The following is a 20,844-nucleotide window of genomic DNA, read 5'->3' on the forward strand; positions in this document are numbered from 1 at the left end:
AATAAGTGTATGCTAACGCAATAAAATTTGTTCTTGTACTTTGTTAGTTTTAAGCAATAAATGGTATCAAATATTGCAAAATGTAGAGAATAGGAAACTTTTATCTAAAATATAATATTTAATATAAAAAATAAAATAAAATAAAATCAATAAACTGAAATAAATATACTTCAACTCAAGAACCTGATTTTAAGAGTGTAAATATATTATTAAATTATTGGGCGGGTAAGGCTTCGTTCATACCTTAAGAGAGATGGGGAAATCATCCAACAAAGTGCATAGATATATATTTTATCGTCCTTTTTTTCTTTCTATCTTGTTTCTAGTTAGAAAAAAAATTGATTCATCGCATTTTGGTCCCCCCTCTTTTTTTCTGTGTGTCTCTTTCTATTAATTCTATGGTTGCTGGGGTTACCCTTACACCATCATCGTGGAAAGTGATTACTGGGCGAATGATTCCATATAGGGAAACCAAAGGTGATCAATCTCTATAACTAACTACATTGTTAAAAGATAGTACCTATATTGTTAATTATTAGATATAAAGCTGTATAAGTATTTATCATAGTATGAAATGCTAACCATTTTTGTAGCAAGCCAACCACTATTAATGTATTCCTTTTATTTATTATACAAATGTCAAAAATAAAATTCGAATATATACGATGTTCCTACCAAATAATTGATTGAGGTAATCGACAAAATTTGGAATTGCATCACACTACAATAAGTGTCAACAACCAACTCAATATATTTAAATAGATTCATACGTATGTATTCTTAAATTTTTTTGAAGTCACATGTTAGCCGACATATCGGCTAAGTGTATGGGTGTTAGTCATATTTGGTATAGTAATGAAGTCCAATATGATTGGCTCACCAAACCACAGAGAAATCGATTAACGCCATTATTCCTCCGTGAAAACCAAAAACGAAAAAGTGCAAACCACAAAGAGAATATTTGTTTCCTCCCCTCTCTCGTCAAACTAGCCTAGTATATTGTTCGTAGAAAGACAAAACGAATCATATGCAATCACTGTTTACGAGCACTGGAACAACTTTCCCTGGGGAAGTAAAAAATTGAGAGGAACAATTTCTAAACTGACCAGTTATTTTCCATCTATCCAATTCGTTTGTTTTAGCTTCGGAAATTGTGAACTCCTCACAAAGCATGTCGCTGTACTCACATATGGGTGATTCCAATATGTTTGATTGAAGAAATAATAACATATATCGTTTCTAGGTAAATAGGATAAGAAAAAAAAAGATGCTAAATACCAGTCAGTGACTCTAATTCCTGTTTTTAATTTATATATAGAAGAACTCATACATCAATAGATGATGACAAATGCTGAAATTGTTTTATTGACATAGTCCTTTACATCCATCTCAACTTTTTTTTAGAGGACATATATATATATATATATATATGTTACAACAATAAAATATCAAAGGAACCATAAACTGAACGTTACTTTGTTTAACTTCCATTCACATCAATATTCTTATTTATTATTTATTACAAAATTTTCTTTTTCTAATAGTTCATAAACAAATATCTTCCAGATATTAATAGGACTTCAGCTATCCAAAGAAATCTATCACCTCCATTATTTATTTATTTATTTATTCATATTATTAGTTCACCTCATCATATTCCAATCACACACATATTTTAATATTTAATTAGACAAAAAAAAAAATGCTTTTGCCATCGAGAATAACAAGCCAAAGTTGCTGTATTTCTATATCAAATAAACTTTCCAATATCCTTATTGTAACAAATAAAAAATATTATTCCAATACACAAATAATACGAAGAAATAATACGAACCTTGCATTTAACAGTTCAACATCAAATGGATCAAATAACCTCTCAAAATTGAAATTTATTCCAAATGTAATTACCGCTAACAATACTGATTCATCTACTTCGACTTCAGATTCGAATCAGTATCAACAAAAGGATTTCAAATTTAAATTTATAAACCAATCACAGACATTACAAAACAAAGATAATTCAATTAAACCATCAAAATGGTCAAGCCATGCATTACCATCTCAAACATTCTTAAAGGAACAACATGAAAATACTCTAAAAGAAGAGAAGTTAAAAGAAGAGAAATTAGAAGTTGCTAAAAAAATTATCGAAGAAGCTAAATCTAATCCTACATCAATTACAAATGAAACTAAATATACATCCACATCCACATCCACAGCCAACTCCACTACATTAAAGACGAAAAAGAGAAAGAGAACGCTAAGACCACGTAAAGCCATCATTACATTATCTCCTAAGGCCATCCTTCATTTGAAGGCGTTACTAGATCAGCCAAATCCACAGATGATCCGTGTTGGCACAAGAAACCGTGGTTGCTCAGGAACTACTTATGACTTACAATATATTTCAGAACCTGGTAAATTTGATGAAATCATTGAGCAAGATGGTGTCAAAGTTGTCATTGACTCCAAGGCATTATTTAGTGTTGTCGGATCTGAAATGGACTGGGTAGATGAAAAGTTACAGTCAAAATTTGTCTTTAAGAATCCAAACTCAAAGGGTACTTGTGGATGTGGTGAAAGTTTCATGGTATAATAGGAAATAGAAATGAAATAAAAAAGGAACATTTCATACACGTATATAATTTTACAACATATTTATTAAGATCCTTTCTTGAAGGGGACCGACTACTTATTTTATCAGATTTATCTGACACATTTTAAACATATTTATTCAATGCAAACATTGACATCTCATATTTCAAATTACTTCTTAAATTAAATACCGAAAAGGTTATCGACTTTGATATTTAGTACTTTCAATATAGATATATAAAGAAGTACAGAACACAAGTAGCGCTACATATTCACTACTTCGAAATAACCTCTTTTATATAAATACACTTCAACTCAACAAATATATTGGAATTTATCTCTTCCTTTGACAAGCTTACTCGTTCCGAAGTATATAATTATACGCCAAGATAATATTTAATCAAGGTAGCATATAGTAACATTAAGCACCTACCCAATCATCTCTTACTACTCCCCTTCTCCGAAACATACAACCATTGCTCGTTCAAAACATACAAGAATCCTTGATTTGGCAAGTCTTCTCTCCGTATCTTAAATGAACTCTACATTATATTATCTTATATGATATTATATTATAATAGAAATATCCCTTATTTAATTTTCGAGCTTTTTTTCCAGGAGGTTCTAGAAAAATCGCGTAGTCTCCGGAACTTCCACGCCTGAAAATTATGTATGATTATGTTCCTCACATAAGCTTTGTGAGTATATTGTAAGGGATGGGGAGAGAGTGAATTTTATAGTAATTATGGCATATTACAGCTTAAGATATTAGGTAAATTCCGGAGAATAGAGAGAGTGAGCATCTCTAAAATGTTTCACGATTTTCATATAATACCTCTAACGTATATAAGGAACTACATTTTCCAAGTTTTTAGTTTTGTCAAATTCAATATTTCCCATTCTACATCTATTATCCTTTTGATAAAGAAGAGAACAGATTATTAAGCAAAGTCTTATTAGAATAAATACATATCTAACAGAAACAAACGAATATAGATTCCAATGAGTGACGAAACAAACTTTACAGACAAGGCTTTAAACCTAGTTACAATTGCTCAAAAATTGGCTCAGGATCATCAACATCCACAAATCCAACCAATTCATTTATTAGCCGCCTTCATTGAAACTCCAGAAGATGGGTCCATTGCGTACCTACAAAATTTAATTGACCAAGCACGTTATGACTACGAAGGATTCAAGAAAATTGTTAACAGAACTTTAGTACGTGTTCCCCAACAACACCCTGCTCCATCACAAGTAACTCCAAGTTACGCATTCGGTCAAGTTCTTCAAGAAGCTGCCAAGATACAGAAACAACAAAAGGATTCTTTTATTGCTCAGGACCATTTGTTATTTGCTTTATTTACCGATTCCTCAATCCAACAATTGTTTAAAGAGGCCCAAGTTGATATTGAAGCCGTCAAACAACAAGCTTTAGTATTGAGAGGTAATCAGAAGATAGATTCTCGTGGTGCCGATACTAATACACCATTAGAAAACTTATCAAAGTATGCCATTAATATGACCGAACAAGCCAGATTGGGTAAATTAGACCCTGTTATCGGTAGAGAAGAAGAAATTAGAAGTACAATTAGAGTTCTTGCTAGAAGAATTAAGTCTAACCCATGTTTGATCGGTGAACCAGGTATTGGTAAAACTGCTATTATCGAAGGAATTGCAGCTAGAATCATCGACAACGATGTTCCAACTATTTTACAAGGTTGTAAGCTTTACAGTTTAGATCTTGCAGCCTTGACTGCCGGTGCTAAGTATAAAGGTGATTTCGAAGAAAGATTGAAGGGTGTTTTAAAGGAAGTTGAGGAATCAAAAACTTTAATCATACTTTTCATTGATGAAATCCATATGCTAATGGGTAATGGTAAGGATGATGCTGCTAATATTTTAAAGCCAGCTTTATCAAGAGGTCATTTAAAAGTTATTGGTGCCACTACTAATAATGAATACAGAGCCATTATAGAAAAGGATGGTGCCTTTGAAAGAAGATTCCAAAAAATTGAAGTCTTAGAGCCAACTACCAGACAAGCTGTTGCTATTCTAAGAGGTCTACAACAGAAGTATGAAATTCATCACGGTGTTAGAATCTTAGATAGTGCACTGGTTACTGCTGCACAATTGGCTAAGCGTTATCTACCATATAGAAGATTACCCGATTCGGCATTAGATTTAGTTGATATTTCATGTGCTGGTGTTGCTGTTGCCAGAGACTCTAAACCTGAAGAATTGGATTCAAAAGAACGTCAATTACAATTGATTGAAGTTGAAATCAAGGCTCTAGAGAGAGATATTGATACTGATAGTACCACCAAGGAAAGATTACAAACTGCTAGAAAGAAGGAAGCCTCTTTGAAGGAAGAGTTAGAACCTTTGAGACAACGTTACAACCAAGAGAAACATGGTCATGAAGAATTAACTAACGCCAAGAAGAAGTTGGAAGACTTAGAAAATAAAGCTTTAGATGCTGAAAGAAGATATGATACAGCTACTGCTGCCGATTTGAGATATTTTGCTATTCCAGATGTTAAGAAGCAAATTGATAAGTTAGAAAATGAAGTAGCTGAAGAACAAAAACGTGTTGGTGATAACTCAATGATTTCTAATGTCGTCGATTCTGACACTATTGCAGAGACAGCAGCTAGATTAACTGGTATCCCAGTTAAGAAGCTAACTGAATCTGAAAATGAAAAATTGATTCATATGGAAAAGGATCTAGCGGAACAAGTTGTTGGTCAATCCGAGGCTGTTAAAGCAGTCGCAAATGCTGTTAGATTATCTAGATCTGGTTTAGCTAACCCTAGACAACCTGCCTCTTTCTTATTCTTAGGCCTCTCTGGTAGTGGTAAGACTGAATTAGCCAAGACAATTGCCAACTTTTTATTCAATGATAAAGATATGATGATTAGAATCGATTGTTCAGAACTAAGTGAAAAACATTCTTCTTCTAAATTATTAGGTACTACAGCTGGTTATGTCGGTTTTGAAGAAGGTGGTTTCTTAACTAATCAATTACAATACAAGCCATATTCTGTGATATTATTTGATGAAGTGGAAAAGGCTCATCCTGATGTCTTAACTGTTTTGTTACAAATGCTAGATGATGGTAGAATTACATCTGGTCAAGGTAAGACCATTGATTGTTCGAACTGTATTGTTATTATGACATCAAACTTAGGTGCACAATTCATTATTGGCCAAGAAGGTTCGAAGATTAAGGATGAAACAAAACAATTAGTCATGACTGCCGTTAAAGCACATTTTAGACCAGAATTTTTGAACAGAATCTCATCTACTGTTGTTTTCAATAAGTTATCCAAGAAGGCTATCATCAAAATTGTAGATATTAGATTAAAGGAAATTGAAGAAAGGTTCGAAGCAAATGATAAACATTACAAACTAGTGGTTAGTAAGGAGGCTAAGGATTTCTTAGCCAAATATGGTTATTCTGATGATATGGGTGCTCGTCCATTAAACAGATTAATTCAAAATGAAATCTTAAATAGACTAGCTCTAAGAATCCTAAAGGGTGAAATCCTTGACAAGGAGGATGTTAAAGTCGAGTACCATGCTGGTCTAGACCGTAATGCTGAGAATTCTACTGAAGAAACCGAAGAACGTTTAGATGTTTTAGCCAATCATGAAGCAAAGACTGTTCCAGGTGGTGAAAACTATGTCGATGACAATATGGATATCGATGATTTCGATTAAGATTTACCAAAACAGAGCCACAGTTTTACCATATTTTAGTTCAACAAAGACACAGAATAAAAACATAATGCTATTTTGGTGTCATATATATTTTTCGTCTATAATTAATAAACAATTAATAAATTTTTAACCTTTCTAACTTTTAATATATCGATTCAACTGTAGTAGTTAAATAGAAATAAGGAAATAACCCTCTAATTTTCCCAACTAAAAATATATAGGTATTCAAAACTAATTAATGAAATATGTGGAGTAGTTTCAAGTTTTTTTAAACTATATTAATTTTATCGGAGAAAAAAACAAAACATAAATGTTATTATTCATTTTCTCGACATATGACTAAAGGGTAATTATACCAGCCAAGAGTTCAATATGTTTAAGCTACTTGGCGAAAGTCGTTATGATTTTCTATTTCCTCAATTAAGAATTTGATATTATCAAACTTTATCTACGACATCCCCATTTTTTGTTACTGGCAAGGAGAGTAAATGTATAAATGATGATGTCCTATAATTGTATAATTAATACATAAAACATATATACCAAAGTTTATATTTTAATTTAATTTATTAGTATAGTTATTAATCTCCAACGAAAAAGGTAAAGATAACATTTCGTCAATGAAACTAAATTAATGTTGTGATAAGATCCGTTATAATGACGTTCATATGAGAACAAAAATTAGGTGGTTATATTTAAATTAAGTAGTATCTTGAATTCCCTTAAAAGAGGGGAGGGGGAAGGGAGGGGTACTATAGTGTGTAATTGGCATGATAATTTTAAATATTTTCACCTAAGAAAAAGTACCGTTTTATTATTTTAAACTACTCAATATCAATTCAACCAACGAAATATTGGGAAAGACTCACATAACAGATGGAAACATCGCAGGAAAGGAGATTTTCGGATGTGAGGAACATCGAGCAAATAATGGCGAAAAATAGCCCGGAGAACAATAAAAAACACGGACGTCACGGACAGTAAAGAAGATTGGAGGTCTTTTTCAAAGGAAAATGATAATAATAATAATAATAAAACTACAAAACAACATAAACTGCAAGACAAAGATTAAATATTTATTTTATATTGTGATATTTCCAATGAAGATTTATCTCCCTTCCTCACGTCACTCTAGTCCTTAAAGAACCTTAGAGGATCATCTTGTATTGTCATTGTATTCTAATTTCTTTTTGCATTTTATTGCCTTATCAGAATTCGAAGCAACATAATTTGAATGTTACGTATTGATATAGTCAACACGACACCAATTTTTTTATTATTATTTACCGGAGCAACTCATACTATAAGAATTATTTTTTATTTTTTATAAATAAAATAAGTACATTATTAACAATGACAAATTATGAACCCGTATCCATCAACTGTAATGGCATTTTTAGAAATCTCAAATCAGTAAGAGGAATAAAAAATAAAAAAATTAAAAAGTTAATATGTTAGACAAGAATACTTTGGGAGTGTCGATAGATTTTCAAATTATTTCCATTGATTGTTTGATTTTTTATTTATATTCAGGGATGTGAAGAGGGAGGAAGTTATGAAAGAGAGAGGGATAGAGAGAGAACGAGAACAAAGTGACAATAATGAGAATATTATAAATAAACGACGAAGTAAAGATAAAATTGACTAAAGAAATTAAAAAGAAAAAAACAAAATATATGTAAACTTTATCTTCTTTTTTTACGGGCCGGCTGGTTTCTGATTCTTTCCTTCTTTCTCCTCTGCACTCCCCCCCTCTTTGTATTATTTTCCAATAGTAATGATATTTCTATTCGTGCGGCAAAAAAATCAATTATATTACTTATATTTGATCGTAGAGAAGATGTGAGTTATGCGCAAACACCTACCTTACCGAGCGTCTCTAGTTACCTAAAAAGGAAACCGCGTATGTCGCTTGACGCGAGAATTCATGAACAATTGCATTGTATCTCTAATTACCTAGTCATCTTGCCTTACAAAAGGATTGAGAGAGAAGACATTTAAAATATGTATTACTTGCAGCCATTTATTATCACTGTCTTTCAATGAAGAACAAAAAAAGGACACACAAACTAAGTAAAGATGTTTTTTTTTTAATACTTTTTTTCGAAGTTCATTCGACAAACAACCAAAGAATCGTACAAACGAACTGAAAATATATATTTATACACCCTAATAGACATAATCATATGTTATATATCCATTTAGGTATCTGTGTATCATTCCTTTTGTTTTCTAGGAATGTACTGCACTACAGTTGAAAAAAGAAAAAATAAACTATAACGGGTACCTGTGTATAGTGAATTACAAAGAAATTACCGTGGAGCTAGTTTCTTCTTAGAAATTAAATAAATGCCCATAGTAAATTTATTTATTTTAAAGAGACTAATCTGAAAACAACAAAAATATATATTCTTTTCATGAAGAACCACACTTTTAAAGGAATTGATAAATCGAGTAAACAAGCATAAAGCAACCAAAATATCATAAAATCATAAAATCATAATAATAAACGACTTGCAATTATTTCTTCTCCAGATAAAAATTAATAGGATCTTATCCAGAAAAATCTTTAGTAAACCTGTATATTGAATACTTATCAATTTTCAGTACCAAAAGTATTTATTTTCTTTTTGAATAATAGTATTTTGTCATTAATTGTCATTAGTTACATTCTTTCATTTCACAAATCAACTAGCGAATAAATTAGTTACAAGTACTTCAATCAATTTGCTGGAGTGTTCGGAATCAAATAATATAGATTTTTCGATTTATCCCCGACCTTTCTTTATTATTTTCTAAGGTAAAGTAGAGTAATATCAATTATTTTATGTTGCAAAAATTTATTTTAAGTTTCTATTACTCCAACTAATGAGTTCTAAAAAAATGACAATAAAGGGAGAAAGACTAGACTGATATATGTAATATTTCAATTATTTTAAATAGGCCATTCAAATCCTGTAGAAGTCCCGAAATAAAATAAAGAAATAAATTAAAAAAAGGTTCGATGCAGTATGGCAAGTAATAAATATGTATAGATGTACAGGAGGGGGACTGCGTCTTTATAATGATAAAAGAATTATAAGCCATGATTCGAGAATTTGTTTTTTTTTTCAATAAGAGATGAACCAAAATTCTACTTTTCAAACTTAAATACAAGTTACTCCTTCTTCTTTCTAAAACACTTTCACATTATATATATCTTTTTCTTCAATGGCTCTCTAATTTTATGTAGAGTTAGGTAGGACATTGTCCAATAAATCTCAAATTGAATATATATAGCTTTTCTACGGTCACTTTATTGAATGTATATGTTGCATCACAATCAGATTTTAGTTTATTATATAGAAATAATTTAAACTACGCAGAAATCTTAGAAATGTCTTAATTTTTGTTTTTTGATCTCTGATTCTTTTAATCCTCTTTCCTCATTAAGCAAAAAAAATAGCCGCCGACTGTAAAAGTGTTACAGCTTTTACTTCACCTCCTCATTTTTTATTCTCTTGATGTTTTCTCTGTAACCTTGATATTTTTTTATTTTTTTGCCACTCCAATGATAGAAAACCTATGCAACTGTCAGAATGAGTGATGCAGTTGAACAAATGTTGGAGTCATGATCGTTTCCAATTTGGAGTATAAATACTAAAGGGATTTTGAGTCTTTTTATATATTTATTATTATTTTTTCTTTCCATTTCCTTTTTCTTTTTGGGGGTTTCCATATTTATAATAATAATATATTCTTATTTCCAATTCTAAACTTTATTACTTATTTTATTTTATTTCTAATACTGTTCGATACTTTTTTTTTAAAAAGATAAAAATTAACTAAATATCTTCATTTAATATTAATACTCTAAATTATTTTTTCCTATTATTAACAAAATATCATCTAATATACTATTATTTCTTTGAATTATCATTTTTATTTTCTCGAGAAAAAATATAATCTAATTAAAAATTATTGCAGCTATTTTTAAAACACCCATCCATATATCAAACCTAATTATTAAAATATTATCTTTTTAATTTTTTAAATAAAAAAAAGAGAATAAATTGTTGATTCATATTTTTTTATCCTAATTTTGTGACATCTTCATATATCTGGAATATTATTGCTGTAGTCACATTATTTCCATTTTATCATTATTAATATTTTTATTAATACTGTCAAGTATTACCTTTGTCCTTTTTAATATATGGGATCCCTTAAATTAACAAGATCTATCTCACTTGATAGCACTTCAAATTTTAAAATTAGCGAAGAAGACCTTTCTATGAAACAACGTGTTGTTGAAACTTCTTACAGTGACGTGTCATCATTTGAATTTAATGATGATTCAGATGATTCAGATAATAAATCTGATTCAAATGAAATGGAAAATATAAGAGATAACGTTAATAATGAATTAAATGATTCCAACAAAGAAAAATTTAATAAAATTGATCATGAAAATTCAATGTCGATTTCTTCATCAACATCCTCTGAAAATTTAGATAATCACTCTAATAGTTCACTCCCAGATAATGGTCGTGGTTTACCATCTTCTTGTATCTTTGTTGCAAGTTTAACTGCAAGCTTATCTGATGATAAATTATGTTTATCCGTAAAAAATAGATTTAAAGAATTCGGAGAATTGAATGGTGTTAAGGTACTACGTGATCAAGAAAATAGACCATATGCTTTTGTTCAATACAATAATGATCATGATGCAACAAGGGCTCTAGAGAATGCTCATGGTACCATTTTAGACGGTAGAGTGATTCGTTGTGAACCGGCAAGAGTTAACCGTACTTTGTTCATTACTAATGCTAACCCAGTCTCATACATCGATATTAAACAACTTTGTGGGTCTTTTGGTAAATTAGAACAACTAGTTCCAAATAAAGATAAAAACCAGTTCTCTCAAAGATATTCCTATCCTGTTACTATCTCGAATTCATGGTTTATTAGATTTGTGTATAGAGATGACGCTATTAGAGCCTTTGCTAACTTAAAAATGGATTCTCATTGGACAGTTCAATGGGCGCAAAACGTTAATGTACCAAGAAGGTTCAATATGTTATTCAAATTTGAAGAAAATAATGGCCAGGAGCTGCCTGATGGTAATGATAACAATAGATCCTTTTCAAAGAAGGAAGAAATGCATGACTCGTATTCAAATTCTGGTGATCATCAAAATAACAACATAACTATAGACAAAAAATCAATATTTGTTGGCCAGCTTCCAAAGGAAACTACAAGTGAAAACATTAAAGAACATTTTGCTAAGTACGGTACTATTGTAGATGTTAATTTGATTCACAAGCCAACAAATGTATTCACTTTTATTCAGTTTGACACAGAAAAGGCTGCTGCTGCCGCCTTAGAAAAGGAAAACCACTCTACTTTCTTAGAGAAAACAATTCATGTCCAATATAAAGAACTTGGTGGTTATCATGGTAAACGTGTCTTTAGACGGAATAGCAACTATGCGGGAAATAATCATAGATCTAATCATTTTAGTGGTCCTCAATTAAATCTAGCGCCTCCTCCAATTAGTATGTATAGAAGACACTCTAGCGACATGAATCCCGTTATGAGTTACGGTAATCCAAATATGGTTACAGGTAATACCTCTCCAAATGGCTCATTATCATATTTACATTGCATGCCACCAAATTTACCTCATAATGGTGTCCCAAATTTCGATGGAAACATGTATCCTTATATGAATGGATCCTTACCTCATAATTTTAGAAGAGGTTCAATGCCAGATAATTGGATGGCATCAAGAAGAGAATTATTGAATAAGGAACATAATTCAAATACCACCAGGAGTAAGAGGTCTGAATCAAAGAAACAAGAAGCCGATAATACACTACGTACTACGGATACTATGACTGAAATTGCCTCTGATGTTTCTGATTCATTAGATAAAGGTGAAGGTACACATGCTGCTGTTAATTCAACTACAACGTACAACAATTCATCTGCAGGTAGTATGGTAAACGATTACAAAAATCGTATAGAAAGAATGGGATTAACCAAAAGTAGAAATGGGAGTAATGACAGTATTGAATATAATGATCCTGTAAACCCATATCTTTTCCAACACTATTATTATCCTCCATTACCGTACCATATGGGTAATAACCAAAATTCTCAAGGTGCTATGCAAAGCCCACCATACATGATGTACTATCCGTTACCACCGCAAGGGATGCCAATATCTGATGGCCCACTAGTTCCAATGAATTTTCAAATGAATATGAAGGCAAACACATCTGGTGCTGCGTCTCCTAATGGATTCACTCCATACATTCCACCCCAACCACCAAGAGATAAAGAATATTTAGACTATTAATCCAGATTTTCTTTTTGTTATTATGAATTATTTGTTTTTATATTCTTATCGCTATGCAACATTAGGTTCCAGATGAGGTGATCTGTTTTTAAATTCGATACCATCCATTTATTCAATGGCATTTTTCTTCAAATTAAGATACATAATTTCCATTTTCTTATTCTGTTTTTTAATGTTCTTTTCCGTCTTCTCCTCTGTTAATTCATATAAACCACAAAGAATGCATATTTTTTTGTTTCTTTTTAATATTTTATTCATTAAATAGGTTTTTTGTATATCGCAGTTTGTGTTGTTAATGCATTTATTCTGGTGCGAGTCAACACACACATATATATATATATTAGAAAATTAAACAAAATGATTTTTACTTACTTAAAAAGAAATGACATACATATAAATTATATAACACTGTAGCAAACAAACATTAAAAAGGCTTCAAAGTTGATCTAAATAGCCTTCTTCTCAGTCTCCATCGGTTTGGTTAATTGATAACGAGAAAGTTCAATCAATTTGGCCTTTGCGGTGTTATAAGCACCCTTGACAGGTGCTGGAATAGATGGATGACTGATCATACCATCCAATCTTACTCTACATTGAGAAAATGCAGATTTAGTGTACTTGGAGTTTTCATACCTCAATTTCAAAAAGAGAATAAAGGTCAATAGAATAATACAGGAACTTGGGTACCATAACAATGCCCTCACGAATAATAGAACGACAATAATAATTTCGGATGAACCGACCCAATACATGCATTTTTCATTATAAGTATGGGTGAATTTGGCAACAGTAGATACTCTCTTGTTATTTTCTTTGGAAATACCGAACACAACTGGTAGTAGAATATTTTGTAAATATTTCAATACATGAAACAAAGAGAAAAGGGAGTATGGAACTAATGATAAGGAAAATACTGGAGTTATTAACCACATAGCTGCTAAAACAAAATATAAAACATTTTCATCGTTGATTAATGCGTTAACGGAAAGTTTTGGAAATGAAGTACTTGAATTTGGTGATGCACCACCGTTGTTATTGGCAGATACAGCAGTCTTGACATTTTGATAATATTGTTGATAAACAATAATACCGAATGAGTGTAGAACACCCAAATAAGCAATTCTATAAATTATTTTATTGAAAGAGAATAAATAGATGAAGGAACATAATAAGACAACTGCATGTCCTGAAAACCATGCAAATTGCAAATTTTCAGTCAATGAGATAAATCTATCTTTGATAGTTCCTTTTAGTTCTTGAGGAACCGGGGTTTCTTTCTTTGTTTCAGTCATAGTAATTTAGTTTGATAATATGAAAACGATATAACAATTTTTATTAACCTGGGTAATACAATTGGTAATAGATCTGTGTAACGGGAAACTTAAAAAATATGATTTATAATCGTCTCTTGATAAACTAATGAAGAGAATCTAATATCTGTTACTTAACTCTTATTTATCAGATAATTGATAAGATGAAGTAAAAATTAAGTAATTGTAGAACCCTGAATAAAGGTTATCTTTTGAAAGTTGAATGAACGAAATAATTTGATAGTTCTCCCCCTAAAGAAATATTTATTTTCACTTCCACCAATTTGTCTGTGTACATATCTATCTATCTCTCCCTCTTTTTTTTTTTTCAATGTTTCGCCACTTCATCTTCCTTTTTTATTTTTTTCTTTTGCCTATGGAAAGGGTGTTGATGGCATAACGTAGAAAATATGAGATATGAATAACTGATTATATATTACATTTTTTGCTATATTTATTTATATATATTGATGTATATATACATCTTGTCTTATTTGTGTTTTGGTTTCTTCTTCTTGATCATAGAAGACAAATCATTAATTGCAGATCCTGCTTCTGCGGATATTTCGTCTGGACTTAACAATTGGCCTAATGCACGTTTCAATATACTATCAAATTCAGGATGTTTTTGTCTAATATCCATCTGTGATTCCTTAATATCATCAAGATCATCTTTCAATTCTTGCAATGTTTCTTTATCCTTTTCAATATCCTTTGATTTTCTTTTATCTACTCTTGTTTCAATTAACTTTATTGTCTTCTTTAAATACTTTTCATAATTATCAGTATCTTGAGCCCATTTCAATGCTTCACATAATTTCAATAATCCCTCTGTTATATCTTCATGAGTGTTATCATCTTTATAATGTTCTTCTAATAATCTTAATGCTTTTTCATACGAAGGAATTGCTTCATCAAAATTTTCTAATTCTAAATGATTATTACCCGCCAAATCATACACATCACTTAATAATAAAGATGTCAATATATCATTCTTTGGAGATTTTATGATCACATCCAGTAAATTCAATGAATTTTCAAAGGGACTACCAATGATAAATTGTTCAAATCCAAATGCATCTTCTTCATTATTATCAGCTGCATATGCATCTTCCTCTTCTAACAGATCCTCTTCTTCATCATGACCGAACTGGTAGAATTTTTCATCCATAGGAGCTCCTTCTTGTCTCTCTTCATTTTGACGCACTTCGTCTTCTTCTTGGTCTTCGTTATCGTCCTCATCGTCATCGTCGTCTTCTTCTTCTTCGTCTTCATCATCATCATCATCTTCATCGTCATCACCACCTGCTAATAAGTCATTAGATGCAATACCATGCTTATACAAAGCTGTAGCTAACTTCAACAATTGATCCGGATTAACAGTGGATATACCTACATCGCTACCATATTGTTTACTCAATTCTGCAATCTGATTCATAACAGCCATTTCTTCCGGTGAAATATCCTTCATACCACTCATATTTGTTACTGATTGGGATGTCATTAATTCTATTTCTATTTTGCTATCTAGACTATAATAATATCCTCTCACTCAAGCAGAGATTATTACTATCTATATATACATGTAAAAAAGGAACAAACTACTGTTTATACACCGTTGCTATGTAGCAATCATCGATTCTTTTAAAGAACGTTAGAAGTACCCTAAACCTTTTGAAAAATATCATTCCCAAAGGATACAATATTGTATATAGCTTTTCTTCTTCTTCTTCTTATTATTTGAGAAAAACGCGAGAAAGGTAAGACGCGTCTCACATTTTGTATGCCTGTGAGAAAGAGTGAACCCAACATCTTCTCAACGTTAAGAGCCATCTCAATAATATTAGTATAATTGGTCTGATAACGAATCACAACATATCCACTGAATCTTTACATGAATACAGACGTCAATTAATAACTCGTCTATAATCAATCATAAATACAATTATATAATAATCATTAGCCAAACCGCATCACTATGTACGACGCACACTAATAAAATAATCTTTAAAAATTATGGCGTTTCTCTGGTGGACTGCGGGTTCTTCTTCGCAAAAAGACATCAAATTTTCTTGTATATTTTTCTTCTCCGTCGTTTTTCACTCGGTCTCTAATTTAACTAAGTCTATACGGTATACAAAACTTCGAGTGAGCGAGAGGGCGAGAGGAACAGCCATCGACAAACAAACAAGCAAATGACATCCATCCATCTCACACAATAGGATTTGGTTATTTATTTTTATTTACATTTAAAATTTGTTTTTATCTTTTTTTATTGTTGTGGAATAATCATAGTTCAATCTACATAACCGCTACCATTAACGTCAGTTAAGTATATCTCATGCGATAGCGTTAGGTTAGTTATTGCAATATACCAATTTAAAAGACAGAGGGAAACAAAAACAAGATATTTTGAAGCAAAGGATAAATAGAACTATAACGTTACCTGTAACCATCTATTTGATTACCGAAAGAAAAATAAATAATTAAAACAGTCAGAATACCCACTAAAATAAGTTAATTTATTTTCATTTTTACAGTCTTTTTCTTTCTTTTCTCATACACTACATATCCAAATTGTAACATGATGAGCCAGGACCAACAAGAAGCTCATAAGCGTGATATTCAACAATATTATTCTTCCCTAAAGACATTTTTTGATGTCACAGGTGTGCAGCAACTTAATAGAGAGACATCCCCTAGGGCTCAAAAGGCTAGAAGTAAATTATTAAAATTATCATTTTCTCAATTTTATGAATTAAGTACAGATGTCTCGGATGAATTAAAGAGAAGAATTAATGAAGATCAAAATAAACCAGATTATTTATTACCAAAGGCTAATTTCCATATGAAAAGAAACCAAGCAAGACAAAAACTTGCTAATTTATCACAAACTAGATTTAATGAACTAGTCGATGATATCCTATATGAAATTAGAAGAAGAAGGTTTGATACTTATACACCACCACAAAAGAATTCAGAATCATTAGATCAAGTACCTAATAGTGATAGCTTTTCCTCTATCGAACCAGCAGCAGAGAATATTGTTTCTGAAACTATTCCCGATATTGCGATAAATAATAAAGAATCTGGATCAAACGAAAGAAATTCAAATGCAAGTCAAGTACCAGCTACGACAACGTCAATCCAACCGTCCTTGGTAATTCCAAAGAAAGCATCAATTGATTGGTCTTCATCTGAAGAAGATGAAATTCCAGGTGAAAACAACGATAATGATGTCATGGTATCATCTGCACATCCCCCTTCAGTGGATATGAACGATGCTCCTTTTGGCCTCGAGATTAAACCAACAAACATATCCGAATCGTCAGATTTAAACAATACCTTACAAATGGACCAGAATAATGAAGATAATAATAATAATAATAATAATAATAATACTTACAATAATAACGAATTCGTTACCCCAATACCGCAAAACAAAGCCCACGATTTAAATCAGAATGTCATGTTGGAAGATGATTTGAACAATGTTAGTCATACAGGTACTTTACAAGAGAAACTAGAAAATACATTCGGTAGTATGAATGATCCAACGATAAATATTCCAACACCTGTCTTACAACCATTAGGGAAGAATATCTTACCACCAGAATTAACTACCGGTAGAGATTCTGAACCAAAGGAATCTGAACCTGAACCATATATGGAACCATTTCCAGAAAATGATACCTCAATTGAGACGCCTTTGGAAAAAGATGTTGCATACGAAGATATGAAGAATATTGTGGGTAAGAAAAATAAGCTAGATGATATTACAATGCAAAGTACAACATTAGAAAATAATGACAATGTAACATTGAAACAAGATAATACATCTCCAATTGTACCTACACCGGTAAGTTCAACTCACAGACAAAGTGAATTTATGAATTTAAATAGTGAAATCCGTAATTTATCCATTGAAAATGAAAATTTAAAGCAAAAGATTACTGTATTAGAAATGGAAGCAAGATTTAAATCGAATCAAAGTAACAATACTAATGATGATAAATCGAATAATTTACAAGTGACAGAACCAAATTTACTGGATTCTGAACATATACAGAAATTTATTAGCCTTGATGGTATTATTCCATTGGACCTTATTGCTTTACTGAATAATCAAATTAAATCATTTTTTTCTGTTATACAATCTACGGAAAATGATAACAATAATCCGATAGGTGATAATTTGTTCAGAGCTCTGGGAGAAACCTCGAATGTAATTTCTCAAATATTGTCCCTCGTTGATCTCCCAACTTTCAAGGATCAAGTTCTTTTATTGAAGGCATCATTTTCGCATCTAATATCAACTGTAAGATATTATTCCCTATATCATACTTTGCTACCAAGGATCATAATATACGCAGCTGTCACAGAGTTAGCATTTGCCTCATGTAATTTAATTGATGTTGCTCATATAAAAGAAACTGATGATTTAAAGCTACCAAAGAAAAAGGGACTTGCTATCGATATACCAAATTCAAGTGACTTAGGAATATCTGTTTCTAAATCTGCATCTCCTCTGCCGATTAATGTATCCTCCAAGGATATATCCACTCCGACATTAACTTCAATATATGCTAACCCCTCCGACATAATAGGAGAGGATAACGAAATCGGGGAGAATTCACCTGTCAAGCCGTTGAAGATTACACAAAAGGTTGGAAATCAATCGCCGAATCTTGTACCAAAGATAAATACAAGGATGAGACAACCATCTGGTAGTGGTCTCTTCTCATTAATGATCGACCAGGAACGTAATCATAGCAAATCGCCAAGTATTGTCAGCAATACTTCCAATATTCCAACAGTACGATCTTCTTTGAATAATAACACGATATCCGATAAAAAAGATACCAAGAATATTTTACAAACAGAGGAAGTAAAGCCTGCTATCGAAAAAATTCAGATATCAGATCTAGAGAAAAAAGTTCCAAATTTAGAGAAGCTGGAATCATTGAATACCATTCCAGTTCCTGAAAATACTGATAACAGTAAACCAGAAGATATAATCCTTCCTGAGCCATCTGAAAAAGAAATTGATAATAAAAACTCAAATACTAGAGGTTCAAGATCATCTGCGGGATTAGCGTTATCTATCGATAATATCTTTGGTTCTGAAAAGACTAACGACGATGAATTAATCAAACATACAGAACAAGGAGAACAACATGACCTAAATTCTGTACCTGAAGTACGCAATGAATCAAACCAATCTTTATCAAGATTTGTCAATTCTGAAAGCGATGAAAACTTAAACAAATCGCCAAATGTATTGGTTAATGACTCTGATAATGACGAAACATTTTTAGCATTGAGGAAGGTCCAAGAGACTAAGAAACTTGAAAATGACAAATTAAAACAAAACGAAAATGCTAAGGACCACCAAGACATTAAAGATGAGACCAAGGACGAAAATCTAATTGAAGTGAACAAATTGGATGCAAACACCCCTGGAATGGAAGTTGTTAATAACAAGAAGTCTTCAGAATCTGAACCAGCTCCAGAGAAGGTTGAGGCACAGACACCTGTTCAAAGTTCCACTACACCTACTTTCAAACCGCTGAAAATAAACAAATTAGAAAGTGCATCATTGAAGAAAGTGAATTTGAATAAAGTGAATTTAAACAACCAAAGTCCGAAACCATCAACCGCCAGTAATTTCAAAGATGAGTCAGCTAAGCAAATTGTAACTAAAACCCCTCAACTAGTAGAAATACCGAAGAGACATGAATCTAGACTGAGAAAGCCAAGTGCTTCATCCTTGAATGAAACTCCAAAACTGGTTGAACATCCTAAGATTAAAGAAGAAGAAGAAGAAGAAGAAGAAGAAGACAAAGAACCTATTATTCCTAAACCAGAGGTTAATGAAACTAGCGGATCTTCCAATAATATGATAGATGAGGTTTTTGTAAAGAAAGAACCACTGGAAGAAAAATTGTTACCAGGAAAGAAGACTGATTCGCCTCGATTATCTATCCCTGAAGAAGACGATACAGAAGAAGATTCGAGCTATCAATTCATACCTTTGAAATCGGAAGTCCCCCAATCACCAACTTTACCAAAAGCTAACTCCGAGGACGAAACAGAAAGTTCCGATAGTAGTTATGAATCTGCCGAGTCCGAAGATGAGGATGATTTTGATGTTGATGCATTTGATATCGAAAATCCAGATAACACATTATCTGATCTTCTATTATATTTGGAACATCAAACTGTCGATGTCATTTCTACTATCCAGTCATTATTGAGCTCAATTAAGGAACCTCAATCTACTAAAGGTAGTTTAAGAAGAGAATCTAATGCTATTAATCAAGTGATTGGACAAATGGTGGACGCTACAAGCATTTCTATGAATCAAAGCCGTAATGCGAATTTGAAGGAGCATGGTAGTTGGGTTGTACAAAGTTTGGAAGATTGTGCTCGTAGAATGACTACGTTATGTCAATTAGATAAGAATGGTATTCTGAAGAACGAAAAATCTGATGATAATTATGCTGATAAGAATTTCAAGCAAAGATTGGCTGGTATTGCATTTGATGTTGCTAAATGTACAAAGGAATTAGTCAAGACAGTGGAAGAGGCTAGTTTGAAAGAAGAAATTGAATTTTTGAACTCAAGAATTCATTAAAAAAGGACGACAAAAAAAATTAAATAAAAAATAATAATAGTGGTTTTACTCATTAATCTTTAAAAATTGCGAGAATGCTACTTTAAATAATCGAGATATCATATAATGTTTGTAACTATATAGACTCTAATTGTATTATAGAATGTTTACTTTTCAGTTGGTTGACAAACTCCGAATAATATAACTGGTCATTTAGAGATGTTAATCATTTTTTCTTTCCAAAATAGTACTAGGTA

General features: G+C 31.6%; 6 protein-coding genes across 6 annotated transcripts; 4 read left to right on the forward strand and 2 right to left on the reverse strand.

The window, feature by feature from the left end:
* Positions 1–1,702: 1,702 nt before the first annotated feature.
* Positions 1,703–2,596, forward strand: ISA1 (Fe-binding Fe/S cluster assembly protein ISA1; the record flags this gene model as incomplete). The annotated part of the gene is made up of 1 exon (XM_041549158.1): positions 1,703–2,596. One exon carries the CDS (start codon positions 1,703–1,705, stop codon positions 2,594–2,596), a length of 894 nt encoding a protein of 297 aa, XP_041405092.1.
* A 1,001-nt stretch (positions 2,597–3,597) lies between these two features.
* HSP104 (chaperone ATPase HSP104) lies at positions 3,598–6,318 on the forward strand (the record flags this gene model as incomplete). Its single annotated transcript, XM_041549159.1, has 1 exon — positions 3,598–6,318. One exon carries the CDS (start codon positions 3,598–3,600, stop codon positions 6,316–6,318), a length of 2,721 nt encoding a protein of 906 aa, XP_041405093.1.
* A 4,195-nt stretch (positions 6,319–10,513) lies between these two features.
* RIM4 (Rim4p) lies at positions 10,514–12,661 on the forward strand (the record flags this gene model as incomplete). The annotated part of the gene is made up of 1 exon (XM_041549160.1): positions 10,514–12,661. The coding sequence occupies one exon, from the start codon at positions 10,514–10,516 to the stop codon at positions 12,659–12,661; it is 2,148 nt and encodes a 715-aa protein (XP_041405094.1).
* A 446-nt stretch (positions 12,662–13,107) lies between these two features.
* POM33 (nucleoporin POM33) lies at positions 13,108–13,953 on the reverse strand (the record flags this gene model as incomplete). Its single annotated transcript, XM_041549161.1, has 1 exon — positions 13,108–13,953. The coding sequence occupies one exon, from the start codon at positions 13,951–13,953 to the stop codon at positions 13,108–13,110; it is 846 nt and encodes a 281-aa protein (XP_041405095.1).
* A 508-nt stretch (positions 13,954–14,461) lies between these two features.
* HIF1 (Hif1p) lies at positions 14,462–15,475 on the reverse strand (the record flags this gene model as incomplete). The annotated part of the gene is made up of 1 exon (XM_041549162.1): positions 14,462–15,475. One exon carries the CDS (start codon positions 15,473–15,475, stop codon positions 14,462–14,464), a length of 1,014 nt encoding a protein of 337 aa, XP_041405096.1.
* A 1,083-nt stretch (positions 15,476–16,558) lies between these two features.
* SPA2 (Spa2p) lies at positions 16,559–20,608 on the forward strand (the record flags this gene model as incomplete). The annotated part of the gene is made up of 1 exon (XM_041549163.1): positions 16,559–20,608. The coding sequence occupies one exon, from the start codon at positions 16,559–16,561 to the stop codon at positions 20,606–20,608; it is 4,050 nt and encodes a 1,349-aa protein (XP_041405097.1).
* Between the last annotated feature and the right edge of the window lie 236 nt (positions 20,609–20,844).

The sequence above is a fragment of the Maudiozyma barnettii genome (genome assembly GCF_903064755.1).
Source record: "Maudiozyma barnettii strain CLIB 1767 genome assembly, contig: KABA2_02, whole genome shotgun sequence".
NCBI classification, from domain to species: domain Eukaryota; kingdom Fungi; phylum Ascomycota; class Saccharomycetes; order Saccharomycetales; family Saccharomycetaceae; genus Maudiozyma; species Maudiozyma barnettii.